The sequence below is a fragment of the Pseudonaja textilis genome, chromosome 1, assembly GCF_049901715.1.
Source record: "Pseudonaja textilis isolate UNSWEBS1 chromosome 1, rPseTex1.2, whole genome shotgun sequence".
Taxonomy (NCBI): domain Eukaryota; kingdom Metazoa; phylum Chordata; class Lepidosauria; order Squamata; family Elapidae; genus Pseudonaja; species Pseudonaja textilis.
Genome location: NC_141990.1, coordinates 245818559 through 245840260, shown reverse-complemented (window position 1 = coordinate 245840260; position 21702 = coordinate 245818559). Strand labels below are relative to the sequence as shown.

Sequence of the window (21702 nt, the reverse complement as noted above, 5' to 3'; positions counted from 1 at the left end):
ATAAATTTTCAAAAATCTTTAAATGATGAAAGTGCAATGGACGTAATGTAACATTATCTGTTAAATTACCTTATAACCAAGAGCTTTAAGTTCACTGGCAGAACAAGGGTACAGATCCATGAATTTATATCTGTCTACCAGCAAAGCTGTTTCTTTGCCCTCATATTCTTCCTTGAAAGCTGTAAACCTTCGTTTCTCAACTTTTAATATGCTAGCCAAGTCACCAATATTGCTTTCAAAGGCTAAAAATCGAGCCCATATTTCTCTGTATAAGAAAATACCGAAGAAAACAAATAACCCAATAACAATTAATTCATATGCCCAACAAGAGACAGAAAAATCAAAATATAGAAAACATGCCTATTTAAGCATATTCTAACTACACTGTCTAAAGTAGTACCAATGTTTTTTGCAACTGTTCAATAACCAGCAGGTTTCAAATCCAATTTATTGCAAGTCACTGCTACATGTTAACTAAAAAAAAAATATTCTATGTGTTGGTGGCTTGCTAGTAATCAACTGCATGAGAAACTATTCTAGTCTAATGTTAAATTTATTGTATACAAATACCAGTCGTTTTTTTTCTTATAACCAAAAGGCATAGCAATTGCCCACAGGTTAATTTTAGCTGCCTCCTTTTTCTATAAAATGTTTATTTTAGATCCAGAAAAACTGATAACTGAGTTTATTCTATAAGCTGCTCTAGTAAGGAAGGACAGTCAAAAGAAATAATTCTGTACTTAATATTGATTCAGGTTGAATGACAACCAGTCAGCTTATGTATAAAGTGGGACCATGGTAGAAGAGCTCTTATAAGTAAAATGGAAGCAAAATGAGCTTGCATGCATAGATTATACAATTCACTACATTTAGGAGCAAAACGGCAGACAAAATAGCTATTTATTAAATTTAGGCAAATGTAATCCACAAATGTGCATAACTCCCCAGCACTTTGGCTCCAAAAAATAGGGTCCAAGTGGAAATCACTTGTTAAAGGGAATAGTTTTCAGCGAGTAAACACAGATGAGTTGGGGAAGAATGTACAGTGAAAGCCAGGAAGGAGGTATGATCATTTATGTGTATTTGTATTAATCAAATTTATACATCACCTATGTCACTGTACAAGTGACTTCCACAGTAAACTCATTACTGCAGTTTTCAAAGAATAAACGGGTGAGATGGGGAAGGATGTAGGTATAAATCAGGCAGGAAGGTGGAATTATTCATTCATCTATGTATGTATTAATTAGATTTAATGCTGCCGATCTCACTGTCTAAGTGAGCGGATTACAGTAAACTCATTTCTGATGCATGCAGGTCAAAGTGCCAAAGCATGCCCGGTCAGATCAGAACACCATCAAAGCAATTGGGGGCATCCATAACATGAATGTGCTACATTCTTTGCTTCTCTTAGTATGACTCTATTTACAAGTAAAATAAGAGATCACTTGCAGGAAGGAGCTTTGGTAAGGCTTACCCAGATTTCTCTGGTGGAAGGCTCCCCGAGGTCAACACACGTTCAAACAGGACTCTTGTATTATTATCCTCTATTTAAAACAGAGTTTAAAAGCAAAGATGAAAACACATAAATATTTGACTGATTTTTAAAAACAGAAATTTTTAAAGAATAATTTTAAATTTAAAAAACAAGGTTGAAATACTGATACAAACTAAGAAAAATACCAAAAGAAAAAAAAATGCAGACAGAAAAAAAGGGAAGAAAAAAATCTGTAAAAGAAAAAAAGGAAAAAATACAAGGCAATGATTTCCTCTTAATTCAAGACAAGTAGTAACCGTTTCAGTAACTTATCACCTTTTCTATCGTTTCAATCTAAAATCTCTTCATCCCATACCTTTTAAAAAATATAAGAAATTATAAGAAAATAACTTCGATTCTTTGAAAATCCCTGTCTATTCCACATGGATGGAACAAAATACTAATGGCTGCCTTTCCTACATAAAAGCTGAGCAAAAGGGGCTTAAGGCTGAAAAGAAGCTACATAAACTTAACTTTTAATTACATATTCATAACAATTAAAGGTACTGTATCACACTGAAACAATCCAAATCTTAACAAAATAATTTAAAATCCAATTGTTGACAACAGCAGGGTACATAAGATCAAACAAACAAATTATTATTATTATTATTATTATTATTATTATTTGTAAAAGTGTCATTTTTAAACTGGCTGGGAAGGCTGCAAATGGCAATCACATGACTACAGCATGCTGCAGGTGTTGTAAATATGCATTGGTTGCCAGGCACCCAAATCATGATCTAGTGAACACAGGGGGACAGGAACAGCCACCAATTCCAGGATTTGTCAGACACCTCCTTTTTCAGTGCTGATGTAACTTCAGCCATTGAATTGGTCAGTCAGCAAGTGAGGACTCACTGTACATTTGACTATGAGGGGAGATTTAACCCAGTCTTCCTAGTTCATCTTTTTAGTGCTCTGTTATATACATGTCTGCTATGCAATCCATCAGCCTTTGTCTCCACTCTCTTCAAATCAGATTGTGTATAATAACACTTCCGGGCATAAATCCTGATGAAATAAACTTTTACAAAAACAAAGAAACACTAAAAACACTAAAGTCCAGGTTTTTTTACCAGTTAATTATGTGTGAATGCCTGTACAATAAGCAATTGCCCAATAGTTACAAATTAGGTGCTCAATTTGGGGGAAAACGTTTATTTTGTTTATACAAAAATGCTTTCTAACATTTTCACTGCATTTAGGACAGTTATAAGAAATAAATGAATATTATATTCTAATGGAAAAAAGACACAGTGAATTATAATCTCCAATTTAATAACTTCTCTGTGTTCCTGGGACTTACCATTCAAATGAGAAAGATAATCAATATATGCCAAGACATATTCTGGAATGTCTCCATATTTCTTCAAGCCTAGCTCAAAAATCTTAAAAGCCACTGACTTGTCCTGTGAATTTAAAAATGTTATTAGTCAAGTAAAAAATGAAACATCTAAAAAACTAATATAATAATTTAACTCACTATAAAGAATTACCTTGCTACAATAATATTCCATCAGAGCAGCTGTAACATAGACATGGTGGCGGGTACGGGCATCTTCTCGTGCTTTCTTAAATATCATTCGGCCTGATTTTATACCTTCTGCTCGCCTTGCAAATTTCATGTACTGAATATAAACCTGAGGAATGGATAATCTTTTAGCTGCAGTGCAGTATAAAGAGATCTATGCTTTATTACGAATGTGGCTTGGTTGCACATTTAAATGTTTGTATTTTGAAATTCAAGGTAGCATATATATTTAACATGTTTTAGTTCTTACACATCCAAAACGTAACATGTAATTGTTTAAACTCATATTGCTTCTCAAATTCCTTGAGGGGTAAACCAAACCTCACATAGCAAATAACTGATATACAATTCATTGATCAAAAATCTCCACTACCATATTGCTCAAGTGACTGGCCCTAGAGTTGGAATTTTAAGTCACGTTGCTTTGCTGTTTCTCCAGCTGCTATCCAAATTGCCAGTAACCTTTAGAGCTGTGAATTTTGCCAATGAATTGTTTAGGTTTGCTTAGATGTGGAAAACCTGGCTGGCTATTGGAAATTCCCCACTCAAAAAAGTGTCCATCTGGGTTTCAAGTGTAGCACCAACCATGATTCTAAGACAGGGCAGCAGGGTTGCTAATGTCACTTGAAAGATCCTGACAGCTCTCATAGACTTACTGATCAAATTGGACTCTGGTGATCAATTGGGATTGCTGCTACTGGACCAGCTTTGCTTTCTGAGCTGCTCAATTTTACTGGATTGACAGCAGAGTTTCCCAGACTTATACTGAAGGACTTCAACCTGCCTCCCCTGAGTATGGGGCCAGAAGCAGCTTGGAACTTCATGGTCACTATGAAGCCATAGTTGCTACCTTGAATGAAAGGGTCAACAACACCTCTAGATTGGGCTGTATCTATGTAAACTCTTTCTGCTTGTGGATACCAGAAAATATCCCTGGTTTTCAGAAAGCTCTGGAACTAAAACAGCAGCAGAAATATCTAGAATATTTCTGAAACAAAACTAAGAGTGAATCTAATCAGGAATGTAATTATTTTTCCCCTTGTGTCTCTAGGTAAAGGGGTAAAGAGGTCCTGTTCAAAGTGACCCAGTCTCTCTTAGGTAGGTAGGGATGGGCCTGAGGAATAGCTGCAGGACAACTACAAAGATACCTGAGGCAGATAGTCACTAAAATCCATTCTGAATTGGATTCCAGTTGTGCAAGTGCTTTGAAATTGCTTGAGTCACAGTCATATAGTATATGAGAGAAGTTTAAGCCTGTTGGTCTCAAGGATGTGGACGAATCTATGGCCTCCTGTAACTTACATCCGTGTCCCTCCTGGCTGGTTAAGGCCTCTTGGGAGACAACCTGTGATTGGATCCAGGGAGTGGTGAAGTCATCCTTGAGGGAGGAGATGTTCTGCCGCCCTTAAATTGGTGGTGGTCCACCCCATCCTCAAGAAACTATCCTTGGATCCAACAGCACTGGAAGATTTTCACCCTGTCTCCAACCTTGAGAAGGTGGTAGGCTTGCAGGTCCAGAGGAACCTGGAGGAAATAGATTATCTGGACCCTTTTCTGTCGTGTTTCAAACTGGGCTATAGCACTGATACAGCATTAACTGTATTTGTACTTGACCTACAACAGAATTAAGATGGGGGTGATGCATCCACCCTGACCATGCCTGATCTTTTCTTAGCCCTCAATACCATCAATCATGAATTGGGTTAGGGGATTGGGTGTGTGTGTGGGGTACACAGTGCTGTGTGGTTATGTTCCTCCAAGTCAGTTGGTTTAGATGGGGAGAAATGTAGCCCTAGATTTCTGATTTTCAGGTTCCTTTAAAGCTTTACCCGCTCTATGCTTCTATTTAACATGAAACCAGCACATGAAGCCATCCATTAGTAAGAGTGTACGTAACATCAGTATGCTGGTGATATATAACTTTACCATTCTATCCTTGGTGAATCAAATTATGCAAACAAGGTTCTTTCATAATGTCTGTAGACTGGGAAAAGAGTCTGGATGGGAAAATAACAAACTTCAGTTCAATTTAAGCAAGATTGAGTGGCTATAGGTTTTAATGCCTCCACCCCTGCCCCTACATCTATAGATTTTTCATCTTTAGTTATAGGCGGGATTGCATTCTCCCAGACAAAATTAGTTGTCCCACAACTCCAAAAATTGTGGTTGCTCCAACACTGGAGGTTTTTAAGGAGAGGTTGGACAACCATTTGTCTGAAATGGTATAGGATTTCCTGCTTGAACAGGGGTTTTGACTAGAAGACCTCCAAGGTCCCTTCCAACTCTGATAATCTGTTATTCAGTGCACAATTTGAAGGCCCAAATTGGACTTGCACCTCCTGCTTGAAGAGCAGGTTGCAGCTGTGGGTAAAAGGGCCTTTGAACAACCTCATTAACTGTACTCATTCCTTAGTTACCTCTTACTTGATTTCTGACATGGGACTTCCTGTGAAGACCACCCAAATACTATAATTTCTCCAGAATGCAGTGGTATGAATAGTTATGGGTGCACCTTAATGCACCCATGTAACATTCCTGCTTTATGAACTACACTAGCCTTCTATTGGCTTCTGAGTGCAAATTAAGATACTAGTTATCAATTACAATGTTTTATATCATGTTATGGTTTATGTTATCATTTTATATCATGTTATGGTTTATGATTATTAGTTATCTTCCTTTACTTTTCAATCCTATTTTGGCGGCTCAGCTTTATATGTAATGAACTGGGCAGCCAGATAAAACTGTTTAAATAAATAAACAAAACCTTAAACAGCTGAAAAAGTTTGTATCACTAGAACTTATTTTTGAATATCATTCTTCATGTATGTATTACCACAAGTTAAATAACAACAATAACAAATTAAACTTGGATGTTACTTGACTCAACAACTCTGGGTGGCTCACATCATACAGAGAGTATAATAAAATCAATAAAAGATAAAAAAAAAATCTAGATATTATGAAACTGTTATTTTGGTTTTTTACTTTTTTTGCTAGGATACTCTAGCATTCTTGATGACCCTAATGCTGTTAATGTGAATGAACTTATTGTTAACAGCGATTCTACTTGCTATTCTCTTTAAACACATGTTGAAACAACATGTAGTATTTTTTATATTCCCATCATTATAAGCATAGGAATAAAATCTTTATCACAATGACAAAAAAGCTGAAATAACATATAATTGATTATATAAATTGAGGATTACAAAATAAACACAAAGAAAAGGTTTTTAAAATGCCACAGAGAGAGCTAAGCCAAGAGAATCGAAATTGGGCAATTTTTTTGAAAGTTGAAGTACGAGAGATCAAACATACCAAAGTGGGATCAATGTCTTCAATAGCCAGGAGTCTATTATATATGCTGTGTACTTTCTCATATTTCATACGACTCTGCACAAATTTAAAAAGATATTTGATTAGTTTAGGCCCAAAGTGACCAGCATAATAGTGTGACTGTATTTTTATCGAGATTACAATCTCTAAACATAGGGGAGGATTTCATTAAAGTGTGCGAGAATAAAGAAATGTTTTGATTCACCTCTTCATAATCTGCATACGCAAAATAAAGAAGCATGTTCTTTTTTAATAAAGTGCTGATTGCTCTTTCATAAATATTTGCTGCTTCATCACTGAAAAGTTTAGCATTGTTCATATCCTAAAAGAAGATCAAATAATGAAAAGAATGTCAGGCAAAATAATTAAAGAGGATAGGCAGAAAACAATTTTTAGCCTTTTAAACCATGCTCACTGAAAAAATTATACTAGCATTGTAAACTTAATTGGACTACATATCAAAAACAAGCAAACTTGACAGATTTTTAATTGGATATTGGAATTCATCATATATATATATTGGCTGCAAACATTTATGTCATACAAGTAGTCCTTGGGTTACAATCCCTTTTTTTGCAACTGTTCAAAGTTACGATGTACTTACAACAAAGGGCACTTACAACTGGTTCTTCAAGTTTTGGTCATTGCAACACTTCTGCAATCATGTGTTTAAAATTCAGATGCTGTTCTCAGTTCATGAGTATAATCATGTGACAGCCACAGTCACATGATATTAATTTCAAGCAAAATCAATAGCAAAGCCAGCAGATAGTTGAAAATTGCTCCCACATCCACTGCCTTTTTGCTCACCCATGCTCTGGAATTATTGCCCATGGCATCCCCCACCAACCCCCTTGGTATCCATGCATCTGCCTACATCAGACTGCAGCCCACCACCCATGCACTGGAGTATCTATCTGTAGAACCCTCTGCCCCGCCCTAGTGGACCTCCCCTTCAGCACCAGAATGCCCGCTGGCCTGCTTTCCTGGGATTTCTGCCTCTTCTCGCTTAACAACTTGCATGGGTCTGGGATTACAATAGCAAACTGGGACTGCTGAAATTGCAGTCTCACTAAGCGACGTGGTCATGTGACATCACCCTTTAGGATCTCATTATTTAGTGATGGGACTTCCAATTCAATTGCCATTGTAATCAGAAGACTATCTATAATAAATTCACAATATTGGTTATTTTTGTTTCCATACAATTTTTCAATTCTTTAAACCTGGATTAACATATTACGTCAACTTGGTGTTATACTGTATAAAAACAGATCAATTTTAAAATAATTAATAATGTTAATATGAAATAACAATGTGTAATAAAACACATAGATAACACAAAACAATGTGTTATCTATGTCAGTAGTGTGCATGCAGATATTTCAATATTTTTTCTTACTCCTTTTTCAGCTAGCAGTTTGCTGGATTGTTCAAGATATTGTGCAGCTTCGTACCAGATATCCGGATGATGACCCAATACTAAGAGGCATTGTTCATATGCAAACATCACTAGAAGACACAGAGACAATATTTATTTGACATTTTGCAGAACAAATTATTACTTATTTAAATCACAATGTTTCTTCAACTCCTCACTAACCAATTTTGCATTGTCTGATTGAAAAATCACATAATATTGTTCCTCAAGAAGTCTGTGAATTTGACGGCATTCTCACAAATGTACTTGTTTTGTATTTTTAGTAGTATTTTTAACATTTAAAATTGTTGGTCAACCAAGCAACATCATAGTATTTAGCACACAAAGGAATCATTCTTATATCCTTTAATCTAAGCAAAGGTAGATTTATTCTTCTATTCCAAAATTATCAGATTCTGTTTGCAAATGCCACGCAATCCCATCATGGAAGTGATCTGGGCAGTAAGACAAGACTTAGCACACAACACAGCGCTCTAGATTTAGAATCTAGACTCTATCAAAGTATCTGAAAAGCAAAAAAAAATGAACTTACCTCTCTTTGTGATGAGGGTTTGGTCTTCAGTACGCAGAGGGTTACTCTTTTCCCACTGAATGTATTTTTTCCACATGTCTACCTGCTGTGCTTCTTGTGGAGTATTTTGTGGTGGGACAGAGGGAGCATTACGGTCCAAACCTTTCATCACAGTCTCATACTCCTAAAAGATAGGTAGATACTTAAAACAAGACAAATAATTCAATAAATGTGTTTTGTTTTTAATATTTGAAAGTTGTTGTATCGGACACGTATTGCAGTAAAATGTATTCATAAAAAGGAAAACAAAAATCCACCATCATCCATACCTTAGCAACACGTCTAGCATTCATATAATCTCTACTACGATCTTCAATCATTTTTTTGGCTAAGTGGATATTGATTCCCTGAAAGAAGAGAACAAGCTGTTAAACTCTGAATAAACTATATACTTGCAGAGGTTCACTCTTAAGTATTTTATTAAACGAAGTTACATATGGTATATACACAGCTCCCTTTTTATGACCCTCTAATACTTTAATTCAGGGTAGAATCAGGGCGAAAGGATGGAGATCAGAGTTTATTGGCCAGATGCCCATCCTGATGCCATGCAGAGTTCACATCAGATATTTTTTCTTTACACCCCGGGGAAGAGATATTTGCCACTACCTAGGAATGAACTCTCAACCTTCCAAGTGGGAGGCAAGCATCTTCATCACTAGGCCACTAGGCCATATGACATATACAGCATAATTATAACATGAGAATTTAAAAGAAGCATGACCAGAAATGTTCATAATTAAAGAAAACTTTCAAAAATGTTGACTAGACCAGATTTCTTGTAAAAGGATGGTAGATAGGTAGGTAGGTAGGTAGGAGGGAGGTTTCTTTCTTTAGATAAAAAATAAGTTTCAGTTTTCAGTTGTTTAAATAACCAGTCACTGATTGTCAAGGTAAGGTATTCATATTGTTATTATAACTGCTACATAAACAATTCATATTAACTCCATCAACTTCTTTCAACTTTTGGAGATTGAACCTCCGGTGGCGTTTCCATCGAAGACGCACCAGAGACCACGATCGTGCGCGGCTTTGATCCATGCGTCATGGATTGTTGGAGGGGTCCCTAAGAGACTGGAACCATCTGACCTATCTTGTAGGCATGGGGGGGAAAGGGGGTGACCGCCACCTGAATTGAGGGGAGCCACATCTCCCCTCCCTGGCTTGGTATTTATTCCCCTAGAAGACAGGGAGTTTAATGGCTGCCCTGAAGACCGGAAGCTGCCGGGACTTAAGTTTGTGCTGGAGAGTGGAAATGGTGAGCAGTGTGTAACTGGATAAAAAGTCTTTGAATATTCTTTTGATAACCCTGAAAAGCGGAAAGAAAGAGCCCTCGTTTGGAAGAGTGGTAGCGGCGAATGGGAAATAAGAGGAAAATATAAGGTAAAGAAAAAACCAGAAATAAAAGAATTATATGAAATCAAAGATTAAATTTGGAATAACATATAGAATTGGTCATTAATTAGCAATTGGATAAAATGCTGGACTTATTTGAAATGGATAAAATTTAATGTTAATACTACAGAAAAGAGAATTAAAAATAAAAGAACTTTGAAAAGAAAGTGATATAGAGCACCACCTAATGGTTAAAGATTTCCCTCTCTTATGTTTCTATGGAAAATTACTGGTTGTATAAATTTTTGAAAGAGAGAAGAAATGGAATAAAAGATTATTAATACAACAAGAACTTCAGAAGCTTTTTTTAAAAAGTGGGGACTACAGTAAAATATAAAGGAATGCAATATTTTGCGACTGTTGGAGGTTGACTGTGACAAGAAAATAGAAGAAAAAGAAAGTGAGATAAATGGAGATTTTTGGCAAGGACGAAAACAGAATAATTTGACCTTTAATAAAACAAAGAATAATTCAATAGATTAAAGAAATGGAAGAAATAAGCAAAGAATTTAAATCGGAGCTCCTAACTGTGAGAAGTATGTTAAAAGAAAGAATGAGACTGTTGGATATAATGGTTAGTAAAGTAATGGCGTTGCAGCTCACAGAAGAACAAAGAAAGCCCAGAGAGGATGAGTTAAAGGAGGAAAACAACAGCCTAGATGAATATGGAGAACAAGGACCACTGCCAAAGGACATAAAATGATTTAAAATAGAGACAGTGGCAACAAATAAAAGAGATAAGGCTCCCAAGACTAAGAAAAAGAAGAAGGAAATATATAAGAAGAAACCTCCAAAAAGAGAACTGAAAAGGGTGGGGGAAAACATGGCTGACAGGCAGAGGGAAATAAAAATAATACTAGATGGAAAAAAGAGGGACCGGGGAAACTTAGAAAAGGAAAAGCTGGCTAAAATTAAAAGAAATGATAAAGCCAAGAGATTTAGAGATAAGGTTTAGGGATAGTATAAGGGGGATACCATATAGGAATGTATATTGGCATTTAGTTTAAAACTTGCTGGGAATTATTTTAGGTTTGTATAACTATAACTATAACTATAACTATATATATATATATATATATATATATAACTGTATACGAATTGTGCTGTTATGAACCCTCTCTTTGGAGGATTAAAAATGGGAATGGAAATGTATTAAAATATATAGATAAACTTTGGCTAAGTGGAAAGGAAGAAAAAACATGATTATTAATGATCATAAGAAAAGTGAAGATAAAATGAGACATATTAAGAAGTTATTTTAGCGATTTTTGGGGGGGATGCTTCAAAATATATATATTTTAAAATATACAGTTGATGACTTAATGGATACTAGAAGTGTATAATGAGAGTATTGTACTATGATTAAAGCAGGGGAATGAAAAATTATTAAATTAAATAGATTGAGGGGATATGCCATGTGGATCCTAAATATATTGGCTTTTATTTTTACTCTTTTTAGATTGTCTATTATACATCGGCCTAGAGAAAATCAAGGATAATAATGATGTGTAATGTAAAATAAAATAGGTGGTAAGCTGAAAATGGAAATAATAGGGGATAAAGAACTGAAAATTTATGTGTGGATGAAATGATATTGATATTGAATTAATGAATTGAAATATGAAATGGAAACTTATTTAAAGATGAGTGAAATGTATAATGATAGATGATACATAAGATTGATGGAAATGAATGCATGATTATGTACAAGTGTTAAATTCGGAATCACATTGCTCACGTGAAGAGATGTGTAAAAATAAAAAACTTTTTGGGAAAAAAAACTTCTTTCAACTTTTAATAGAGGTAATAAAGGCTTGGGAACATCAGTTAATACTTAAAAGTTAATTCTTATAAAATCTTAGAAAAGTAATTTCAGAAGTAATTCTGAATTTATTGTGATTAAAGTAGATAATAAATATTTAAATCCAATAAACTTTGAACAAACATTAGAAGTCAATCAAATTCAGATTTGAATGTTACCAAAAATTAAAATTACCTGTTTATGTTGTGAAAAAGGTTGTTCCCCAAAACATTAATTAGCTATTCTTGAGTTAGGATTATCACAGAATATATACCTTGTGGCCAAAAGTATCAAAAACCAATGTTCTCCATATGTAAATTTTGCACCATTGAGATCAGGTACAAAATCCATAGTCAAACAAGGATCTCAGAGATTTCAGAGGGATAGGACTTATTTTCTGATGAATATGAAAGCATTTGTGAAGTTAACTCAGCTTTACCAAATAATGTGTTAGCTTTCAAATTCTATAGATTGTTTATGATTTGAGGTGATAAACAAAGCAACAAAGAGGGAAAGGAATATAAATGGCTGGTCTTGAATGCAGAAGACTGATTTTAATTTTGAACAATATGAGGCGAGTCTATTCACCTTGCCCTATCAGAAAAAGCTCCCACTGCAGAGGAAGAAAATAGTTGTGTTAAAGTCACTCGAGTTGCAATGCTAGCATCTTTTCATTTACCTCTTCATACTTGTTATAATCTCGCCAAAGCTGTTCAATGTTGATCATGGGGTTCACACAGCCGCGCTGATAAACCCTGCGGACAGCAGTTATCCTCTGGTTTTCTGCATAGGACCCTACTGCTTCACTAAATAGTGAGGCGAGACAGTAATATGTCAGCAATTACACTTTGCAACCTGTATGAATAGCAACATCACATTAATTAACACAAAAGAAAAAACTATTGTACTTACACGCCTTTCAAAAAATTGATGTAATCCACCCAGATCTATATAAAAAGCAGTCAAAGTTTAGTTTGTCATAACTGTTCAATATTTAACAAAAATATTTCCAAAAAATATATAGAAACCTACCTGATATGACATTATTTCCATGCCAATTTTATCTAGAGCAAAATCATATGCTTGAGCCATTTTTTCTCTGTAAAAAATACACAGAAAATACACAATTAAATTTGCATGAAAAAATATTTACTATATTCAATTACTTTAAACAAGCAGGTTTATAATACATAAAAATACTATTCCAAGCTTTTCATAGGGCACAGTTTAACATGCTTCAAGAGGATCTATATTTTGGGAAGAATTCCCTGATCAAGGAACTTACATGTTGCATTTTAAAAGGATTTTTTAAAAGCAGACTGAGATTTGAACTTCTTTGGGAAATAACACTGCTTTTAGGGTTTGCAAAGAGCTGAAATAAAGCAGCTTTAATAATGTTAAGACATTTTGCTGTTTATTAGCAACCTTACTCTGGAATTACATTACTGTACAGTCATATAATTGAAAATACTGGGAGTTCTTGTTCAGTTCACAATTAAGACAGGCAACTCAGTTATTAAGCAAAACAATTGCTAAGTGAATTTGTGACTTTGCTTCCAATCTTATTTCAGCTTTCATTTCCTTTACAGTTTTAGGAAGGTCATAAAAGCAAGAACTGATTACAAAGCATCATCAATTAAACTGTGAACAGTATTAAACAAGGCAGTCACCAAAAGACGACCTGTTCTAAAAAGTAAGGTGAAATAAGATTTTAAAAGTAACTATGAAAATGGTTACACTTCAAACAACTTTCAGGTTAACTAACTCCAAACTGCTTTAAACTGATGGCTGTCTGGACATTTGATTCTCCAAAGAGCAGGAAGCTTGAAAGAGTAGTTTGGAATGAGATAGATGCTCATAGGCTAGCTATAATGATGCACAACTATTTGGCACAGTTTAAACCACTAAATCAAGAAAATTAACTTTGTGGTATCCTTATACCAGAGGCACCACTGAGCAACAGGGTAGTTCCAAGGTTATTGTTGCTTCTACCTAAACTAAAAAGTAAAAGCAGGAAGTGAGAAAGAGAGGGAAGAGGGAAGTACCAGTCCTGGATCAGCAGTGTTATACCAATACACTCACCAATACACAAGTAATCTTCCTACAGTTTGTGCTGAGTCATCAATTTGTGCCATGGTATGTCCATGTGAGGAATTGACCCTGGCAGTTATCTATTTCTTCCTTTAAATCACAGGCCTAGAAGAAGTAGTCAATAAATCATTTCAACTTACTTATAACTGGGTAGCTTCCCTTTTGTTTCTCGCACATATGAAAGGTAGCACTTCCACAAGTCAATGTGTAAGACTTTCATAAGGCATCGCTGAAATAGCTATTTATATTGAGAGGAAAAAGAAATAGGAGTCCATCAGCAGGTCAGGGTAGATTATTTTAATTTCGGAAATTTGAACAAACTTCCTCAATTATGAATTAAAATACAATGATCACACTCTACATTTTTAAAAAGAAACTTCAGCAAAGCTTCATGAATTTCATGAATTTTAACCAGTGTTAAAATAATAAAGCTGTAAACTGCAGCAATTTGAAAGAAAAGCTTGACAGTATCCAGCACTGGAGCCTTACATGTTTTGATTTTCTTAATATAAATTTGACTGACACTTCATACACTTTAAAGCAGCAGAGGGATTTCACAGAACATATGTACTTCGTTACTCAGATGCTGTAGTGGAATATAAGGTTATCTTTGAAGGAGGGCCAGGAACTCGATACTAATTTAGAGCACAACTGCATATTTATTGAATACATTTTTCTAAGGAAACCATGTATGTCTCATCGTCCAGGTCTCTAATGTCCCCAAATGAACCATGACATAGTTTAAGACTCTTCCATCAGTAGTTTTTTGAGGAGAAATACAAAGGCATCCCATTCAAGTCCAAATTTTGTAGTGAAAGAGGCATTGAAATCAACATGTTTTATGACATTGTTCATTTTATGCCAAAACTCGAGTTGTTAAGCCCAAACTTAATTAAATATCTTGGTCAAATTGTTCAATTATATTTAAAACATTTCCTTTTTTAACTTTTTCAAATGAGTCTATTTAAGCAAGGTGAGTAGCATCTGTTTGATCTGTTTTGCTAATTTGCTAATCAGTATTATGTTTTGCTGATTTGCTAATCAGTATTATCTATATGTGTACAATGTGTTTTATGTAGAGATCATTAGCCACAATAAAGATTATTGTCTTGTCTAGCAAGGTTTGGGTAATACGAAGGTCAAAACAAATATTTTATCAGGTTCAGTCAGTTTATAGGCCCAATTCAAAATTTTTCTGTCTTTGCAAGCCTAATTCACATTCCTCTCTAAACTGTAAGGTTTTAGATGAAGTAGATATGCAGGGCTTTCTCAATGCTATACCCTCTTATATTTAAATATATATTTTCACTTGTCCAAGTGAAAAAGTGAGGAAAAACAGAAATGTGTGATATTTGTGGAAAGACATTAAAAGCATGATAAGCCCAATCTAACTGGAGCCTATCTGATTTTCTCTGCCAGGTAAGTCTTGTATTTAACTTTGTATAGGTAACAGTTTTAATATTTTAAAGCATGTTGTATTAATGTTAATTTTTATATTTATTATGAGCAATGAACATAATAGACTAAGCACATTGTAGTTTTCCTGTGAATAACTAAAAAGCTATTTGCTACTGCCTTCCTTTGTGATTTCTTTTTTAAACTTTCCAGTGTAGCCTATTTCCTTGGGATTGTCTGGTGTTAAAATGCTAAAATATGCCCAATCTTATTTTGCTTGCATGTTAATTAGAAAAGATATACAAAACATCTTTTTATGAATTGTTAAGCCATTTTTCCAATTTAGGCAGCTGCTTCCAACGTGCATAGGAAATACATGAAGTCAAGTGGGTGAACATGAATATTTTGAAGCAGCTCCAAGCAGTTGAAGAAAACATGGTTGTTTTGATGTTTGAAGTGGAGAGCTTCTTCTATTGTACTTTCACATAACAGTTGTCAATTAATGTTTTTAAGCCTTTGAGCCAGTGTTGATCCAGGCAACTACCTGGACAAGTCTGTAATTTTCTCAGCCAGATTTTGGAAATGCTTTCTAATTGCCACCAAGGCTGAGAGACAGTAATTGGTCCAAAGTCACCCAGCTAAGATGGGACCAGAACTCAAAGTCTCCTGGTCTGAGGCCTTAATCAGTTCATCAAACTGTCTCTCTAACAGTTACTATTATACACAAATTGATACAAACAATTGTAGAGGCCACTCTAAGCTCTATTGTCTACTGCTTTTATGTGTCAACCATCATTTCTTCTTCCCAAGTCTTTGGGTTCTTCATGTTAATAACATATGGTGAAAAAATGTTTCCATAACTATCTTGATTATTTAACAAGTTGTCCCAGAAGTGCCATAAGGCAAAAAGTATAGTAGTGGTTCATACTAGAATGTGACCTTCAAAGATAACAACTTTGATACAGAAAGATCATTTGTGAGAGCAGGAACACATATATAGCTGGAGTGATTTGCATAATCTTTGATCAAACAAGAATGTTTTGTATGCATTATTTATGGAAATCATAAATAACGTGTGGAAGTACTGATTCTCATACATACAAGGACCAACAAGTTTAATGACCACCCACTCATTCCTGAGGGTCTCATTATGTCTATACCATATCACATTGCTAAATATCTCTATGAATACCTTAAACACCTTCCTGTGTTTCCCACTTTTATACATTTTGTATAACCAACTGCCATATGGAACATTTCATTCATGATCTCTCAAAAAAGTTAGGACATTTTAGCTCAAGGTAGGCACATATTCTCACATTAGAGAAGATACATATTCTAATTGTTTACTTATTTGATTTTTTAAAATTAATGTATATATTGAAGCTTACCTTTTCTACTTTGTCATAATTTTTTGCTTTTATCTGAAAAACAAAACAAAACCCTCAAATAATTAGATCAGCCTTTCATTAAATATGAAAAAAACTATTTATTACTTGGAATAGATTTGGCTTTTTTTAAAAAAATTAAACTGCAAAATAATTGACAAGTTAATGAAGGGTTTTGAAAAAGCTAGTATTACTTTCAGTTAGATGAGGATATATTGTGAGAAAATATATACTGTGAAATATTTCAGTCACATTAAGATTTGCTCAAGAATGTGTTATCCTCCTGATAATCAAGCATAAATAACACTAATGTTATTGTTAGTTAATAATTAATATTAACTAATCACATAGTGTATTAATATGGAAGGCAATTTTAGAACTCGTTTCACAGTAGGTTATAAGAGTTTATATTCAGATAGCTAGCATAGAAGACAATAATCCTTTATTAGTTTAAATTCTAATATAAATTTAAGAACAAATATATGTTGTTTTATAACTATTTAGTGACTTTCCAATAGCTGATTAAGATGTTCATTATAGCTGATACTACAGATGTCAAACCAGCTTCTGATGTTCAATAATAATATAATAACTATCATACAAAACTTCATGAAACTGAGATCCCTTCAGTATTTCAGGACATGGAAACAGCTATCCCACACTCCCACCAAAGAGCTGCTGAGTTACATTAATCTAACATACAAACATCAGAAACATCAGAAACGTCTCTGCCTTGTAATATTCAAAAGGCTCAAATATTTTTTTGGAATACACACTTTAGTAATTTGTTTCAATGTATTGATAAAATGTAGCTAATAACTCTCCATACAGTATTCGATTTCAAAGTTAAAATTAAAGTTAAAAGCAAAGGCCATGGGGGGGGGGGAGGAGGTTCAATTCAAACTAAAAGTAGCAAGGCTTTGGAAACCACTTTGGAATTTAATAATAGGATGTCCAATAAGGATATATTTTGGGGTTCTGCAGTATTAGTTGTAGTATGAACCAAGTAGTGAAGAAATCAATGCAAATACTTCAGGGGGTTGCATCATTGTAAAGGAATGTGAAAACCTAGGAACTTGTGCATTTTTAAAATTCTAGGCAGCATTTTAATCATTAAAGACTAAGCTATGAGGAGGAAACTTAAAAATAGCATCACTTCTAGTATCTTTAAACTGTATTGCTGGAGTGAATATTAAATGTCTAAAAAGACAAGTGAAACAGCAGAAGCTGATGAAATGGAAAGGTGTCTCTGTGAAGGAACGGAATAACCTTAATGATGCTGCCACTGGGGAAGGTTCAGAGTGTAGGAAGGCAAGGCAGACTGCTGATTCTTTCAGTCAAGCCTGCAATCGCTCCCTAGGATTGCAGAGAGGGCTTTCTTAGTGTTGCAAGGAGGTGCTGGAATACCTGGGACCTTCTGCATGCAAAATCTCATGTTCTACAGCTGAGGATTCACTGGCAATTAAACAGCAAGGTAAATAATTACCTGCCCTAGCATTTAAACCAGCATGATACTCCACATCATCTGCAGGCATTTAAAAATAAACCATGTTTAAACTTAAAAGTTTATAAAGCTGAGAATGCACCACGGTGAACACATTCTTTCACTCATCAGTGTAAATAAATAGAAATAATACTTAATATCAAGAAAATGCAATTCCTCTGCAAACACTACCTGCTTATTTACGCTCTAAATCAGTCATGTCCAACCCAGTCTATGAGCTGCATGCAGCTCTGGGCAGCTAATGATACTGCACAAGGTTGTAAACATTTAACATTATTATGTAATTTATATAAATATTAACAATATTATATATTTTATATGTAGCTCAGGACAGTTCCTCTTCACTCAACACAGCTCAGGCAAGCCAAAAAGATTGGTCTCCTATGCTCTAAATTATCCTGAGCAATTTCTCAATTGGCTACCCTCATGATACGTTGGAAAGCCACACTCCTTTCGGGGAGATTATGGAAATTGTAATACAACAGATCTTTAGGCACCAAATTTAAAAAATGCTCTGAATTCAAAATGGTTACTTGTAAAAAATGATGTATGGACAGGACATCTCACAGAATATTTTCTTTGCACTGACTGGCATGAATGCTAATTGTGTAAAAAATTATCAATATTCTTTCAAAAGAAGTGAAGAACTCTGTAGTAGAATATTTCCTTTTTTATGCTACCTTTTCATAATCTGTAAGTTTTTACTGTTTTAAATTTATACATCCACAATTACGATTCTCTGTGATTTTTAATTCATTGTGGTGCAGTGATTAGAATGTAGTACTGCCGGCTACTTCTGCTGCCTGTCGGCTGCCTGCAATTTCGCAGTTCAAATCTCACCAGGCTCAAAGTTGACTCAGCCTTCCATCTTTCCGAGGTGGATAAAATGAGGACCCAGATTGTTGGGGGCAATATGCCGACTCTGAAAACCACTTAGAGAGGTCAGTGAAGGACTGTGAAGCGGTATATAAATCTAAGTGCTATTGCTATATCAGAATTTTTTTTCATAATTTTAGCTTTGTCATTTTTTTGATTTAATTTGTACTCTAAAATTTGTAAATTATATAGGTTAGTGATATTTTAAATGAAATTAAATGTATTCTCTTTATTCCTGATATTACTTGTACTACCTATCTTATTAGTGTTATTAGTTTAAAATTCAGTAAAAGTAACAGGCTTTTACATATACACAATTCCTTTTCAATTCAAAATAATGGCTTGGTATGTAGAGCTTGAATTTTCTGTATCTCTTTATCTAATTATCACCTCTATTTTTGCATCCCAGATTTGTAAAATAGTAATTAAAACACATGATAATGTGTCCTTTATCATCTAAAACAGTTGTCCCCCACCATTGCAACTTGGTGGCCTGGTTGGAGGGATACTACAAGTTGAACTGCATGTGCATGCACACTGGCCCATTGCTTGGGTGAGTTGAGCTGCATACGTATGAGCGCACCAGCCTGCCTGTTGCATGGCTCATTCTGAATAGGCCACAGCCCAGTAGTGGGCCGCAGCCTGGGGGTTTGACACCCCTGATCTAGAATGTCAATGAATGTATTCAGAAATTGGAAATAAGGCTTGCTGGGGCTTTTTTTTTTTTTTTTTGAAGTATGGATTGTTTTCTACTTTAATTTTCTTATGATTTCAAACAAGATGTATTATGCCTGTGAATTAGCAACTAAGAAATTCCTACTCCCTGCCCAAATCTATTCAGTTCAATCAAACTTTATTACTCCCCCTTAGTACAATAAAACAGGAATCTTAAATTACAATTGATTTTTTTGAAAATTAGTAAATTAGTAGTAGTAAAATGGGAAATTATGGTTAAAAGCTTCCTAATTTTTGAATTTTTAAATCTACAAATTTGACAGCATTGGGTGAGTTTTCTTGAATACTTAAGCAAAATACATTTTAACAATAAGTTCAAGATTTTTTCAAAATAAATAGTAAAGGATAATTAAAACTTTGATTTTAGAATGTTACAGACTGAGACATATAATATTTCAAATAAGATTCTGGAATTAATTAACAAGAATTCTTCCTGTGGGAAAATGGCTTGATTTGAAACATGGTCTTATTTTATAGAGTCGGTTGAAAAGATGTTATGGAAGAGGAACAAGCATGAGGAACAAGAAAGTGGGTTTAAAATGGATTTCTTCTAGAATGATATTGAAAAAGATATTACATTGGATATATCAAAGAAACTGGCTGATGTCTTATTTATTGAAAGAGATATACAAATAACAAACCAAGAGAGTGATTTGATTTCCTAAATTGGATTTACAGAAAAGGTTTTGTGAAGCTTTGGAGAATTTTGTGACAAGGGAAAAATAAAAAATGGGGGGGGGGGGATTCTAATTTTAGGACATTACTAGAAAGAACTAAAGATCAAGAATCTTAGAAGGAAGAAATATAAAGTTGTTTATTTCATCAAAGTTAAAATAGATATGCTATTATCTCTGGTAACCCTCAGTGGACTTTTGTGGAAAACAGGATTGAAATGAGATGCTGTATGATTTTGTTTATAAATAAAAGACAGGATTTGGGAATAACATTTGTTGTATTTTAAGGGTTACTAAAATTGTCTATTTTTATTGTGATGAACATGGGAAATCATTTTTTTCTTTATATTTTTCTTTTCTATTTTCCGTTACATTTTCCTTTTTTTTCCTTTTTGCATCTTCTACTTTTTCTATTGCTTTTTTCAATTTGTATTAATTTTTATTGTTGAAATTATAATCTTTGATAAAATTACTATGAAAAACAAAGTTCTTTTGATTGCAAGATTCTGAGGGCCTTACTGCTTTATCATTTTTATTTTATTTTAATCCTGAAAACCAAGTGTTTGTTTTTGTTTTGTTAACCAGTGACTCATATTAAAATTGTGTCTGCATTAAAATTGTGTCTACACTGAAATAAGGTAGTAAGATGTGTATTTGTAATAAAGCTGTTCCTTAATATCATGTATCTAGACAATAGCTAACTAAGAATAGTAATTGCAGGTTCTTACCCCATTATTAGCATCCCATTATTCATTTCTATATGCTACTAGCCAAGTACTATTTGCTTTCTACCATTTGCTAAATAGGGCTTAAATCTGAACACTGGATATTCTGTTATTTTTCTTGCTTTGTGCCAGGACAGCATGTAGTTTTATGTTCAGAGTTCATCTGAACACAGCAAAATAATGAAAGAATGTGGAAATAAAATTTATAATCTTCCTGCCCAGAAGCCAGCCAAAAAAGCCCATCAAGAATAATGGGCATATGTCTGTGGAATGTTGCAACAAATTATAAAACGGACCTGTCCAACTTAGTCATATGACCATCAGGGAGTAGGGGGAAACACAACCATACACAACAGCTGGGGGTGTTTTATATTCTGTAAACCATCTGTTTTGTGGCTGTTGTAACTTTGAGCAGCCATAAAGCAACCAGTCAAGAAAGGACTACATGTACTGAACTTTTTTTCTCCCAGTTAAAGTCAAAAGTTATAAATTGTTAGACCTACTTTATATGCCTTTGTTGGAACTTTATTACCCACATTTAGTGTACCAATGGAAAACTTTTACTCCAAGTAACTGCTGTTATTATTGTGATACAAACAATTCTATTTTCTGTTACAGACAGTGAGAAAGCATAGTCTCAGCATGTCTCTCAACAATCACTGAGTTTTTTCATTTGGGGGGGGGAGGGAGTCCATG

General features: G+C 34.3%; 1 protein-coding gene across 1 annotated transcript in view; it reads right to left on the bottom strand.

The window, feature by feature from the left end:
- Window positions 1-21702, bottom strand: part of CSTF3 (cleavage stimulation factor subunit 3) — a 59100-nt gene that overhangs the window by 1922 nt on the left and 35476 nt on the right. Inside the window, exons 4-17 of the mRNA XM_026705939.2 lie at window positions 16496-16528; window positions 13850-13947; window positions 12651-12717; window positions 12531-12565; window positions 12298-12424; window positions 8692-8769; window positions 8384-8546; window positions 7813-7922; window positions 6616-6732; window positions 6393-6467; window positions 3037-3180; window positions 2847-2949; window positions 1478-1547; window positions 70-265 (exon numbers count right to left, since the gene is read on the bottom strand). Coding sequence (XP_026561724.1) covers window positions 70-265; window positions 1478-1547; window positions 2847-2949; window positions 3037-3180; window positions 6393-6467; window positions 6616-6732; window positions 7813-7922; window positions 8384-8546; window positions 8692-8769; window positions 12298-12424; window positions 12531-12565; window positions 12651-12717; window positions 13850-13947; window positions 16496-16528 — 1416 coding nt within the window. The remainder of the gene's footprint in view (window positions 1-69; window positions 266-1477; window positions 1548-2846; window positions 2950-3036; window positions 3181-6392; window positions 6468-6615; window positions 6733-7812; window positions 7923-8383; window positions 8547-8691; window positions 8770-12297; window positions 12425-12530; window positions 12566-12650; window positions 12718-13849; window positions 13948-16495; window positions 16529-21702) is intronic.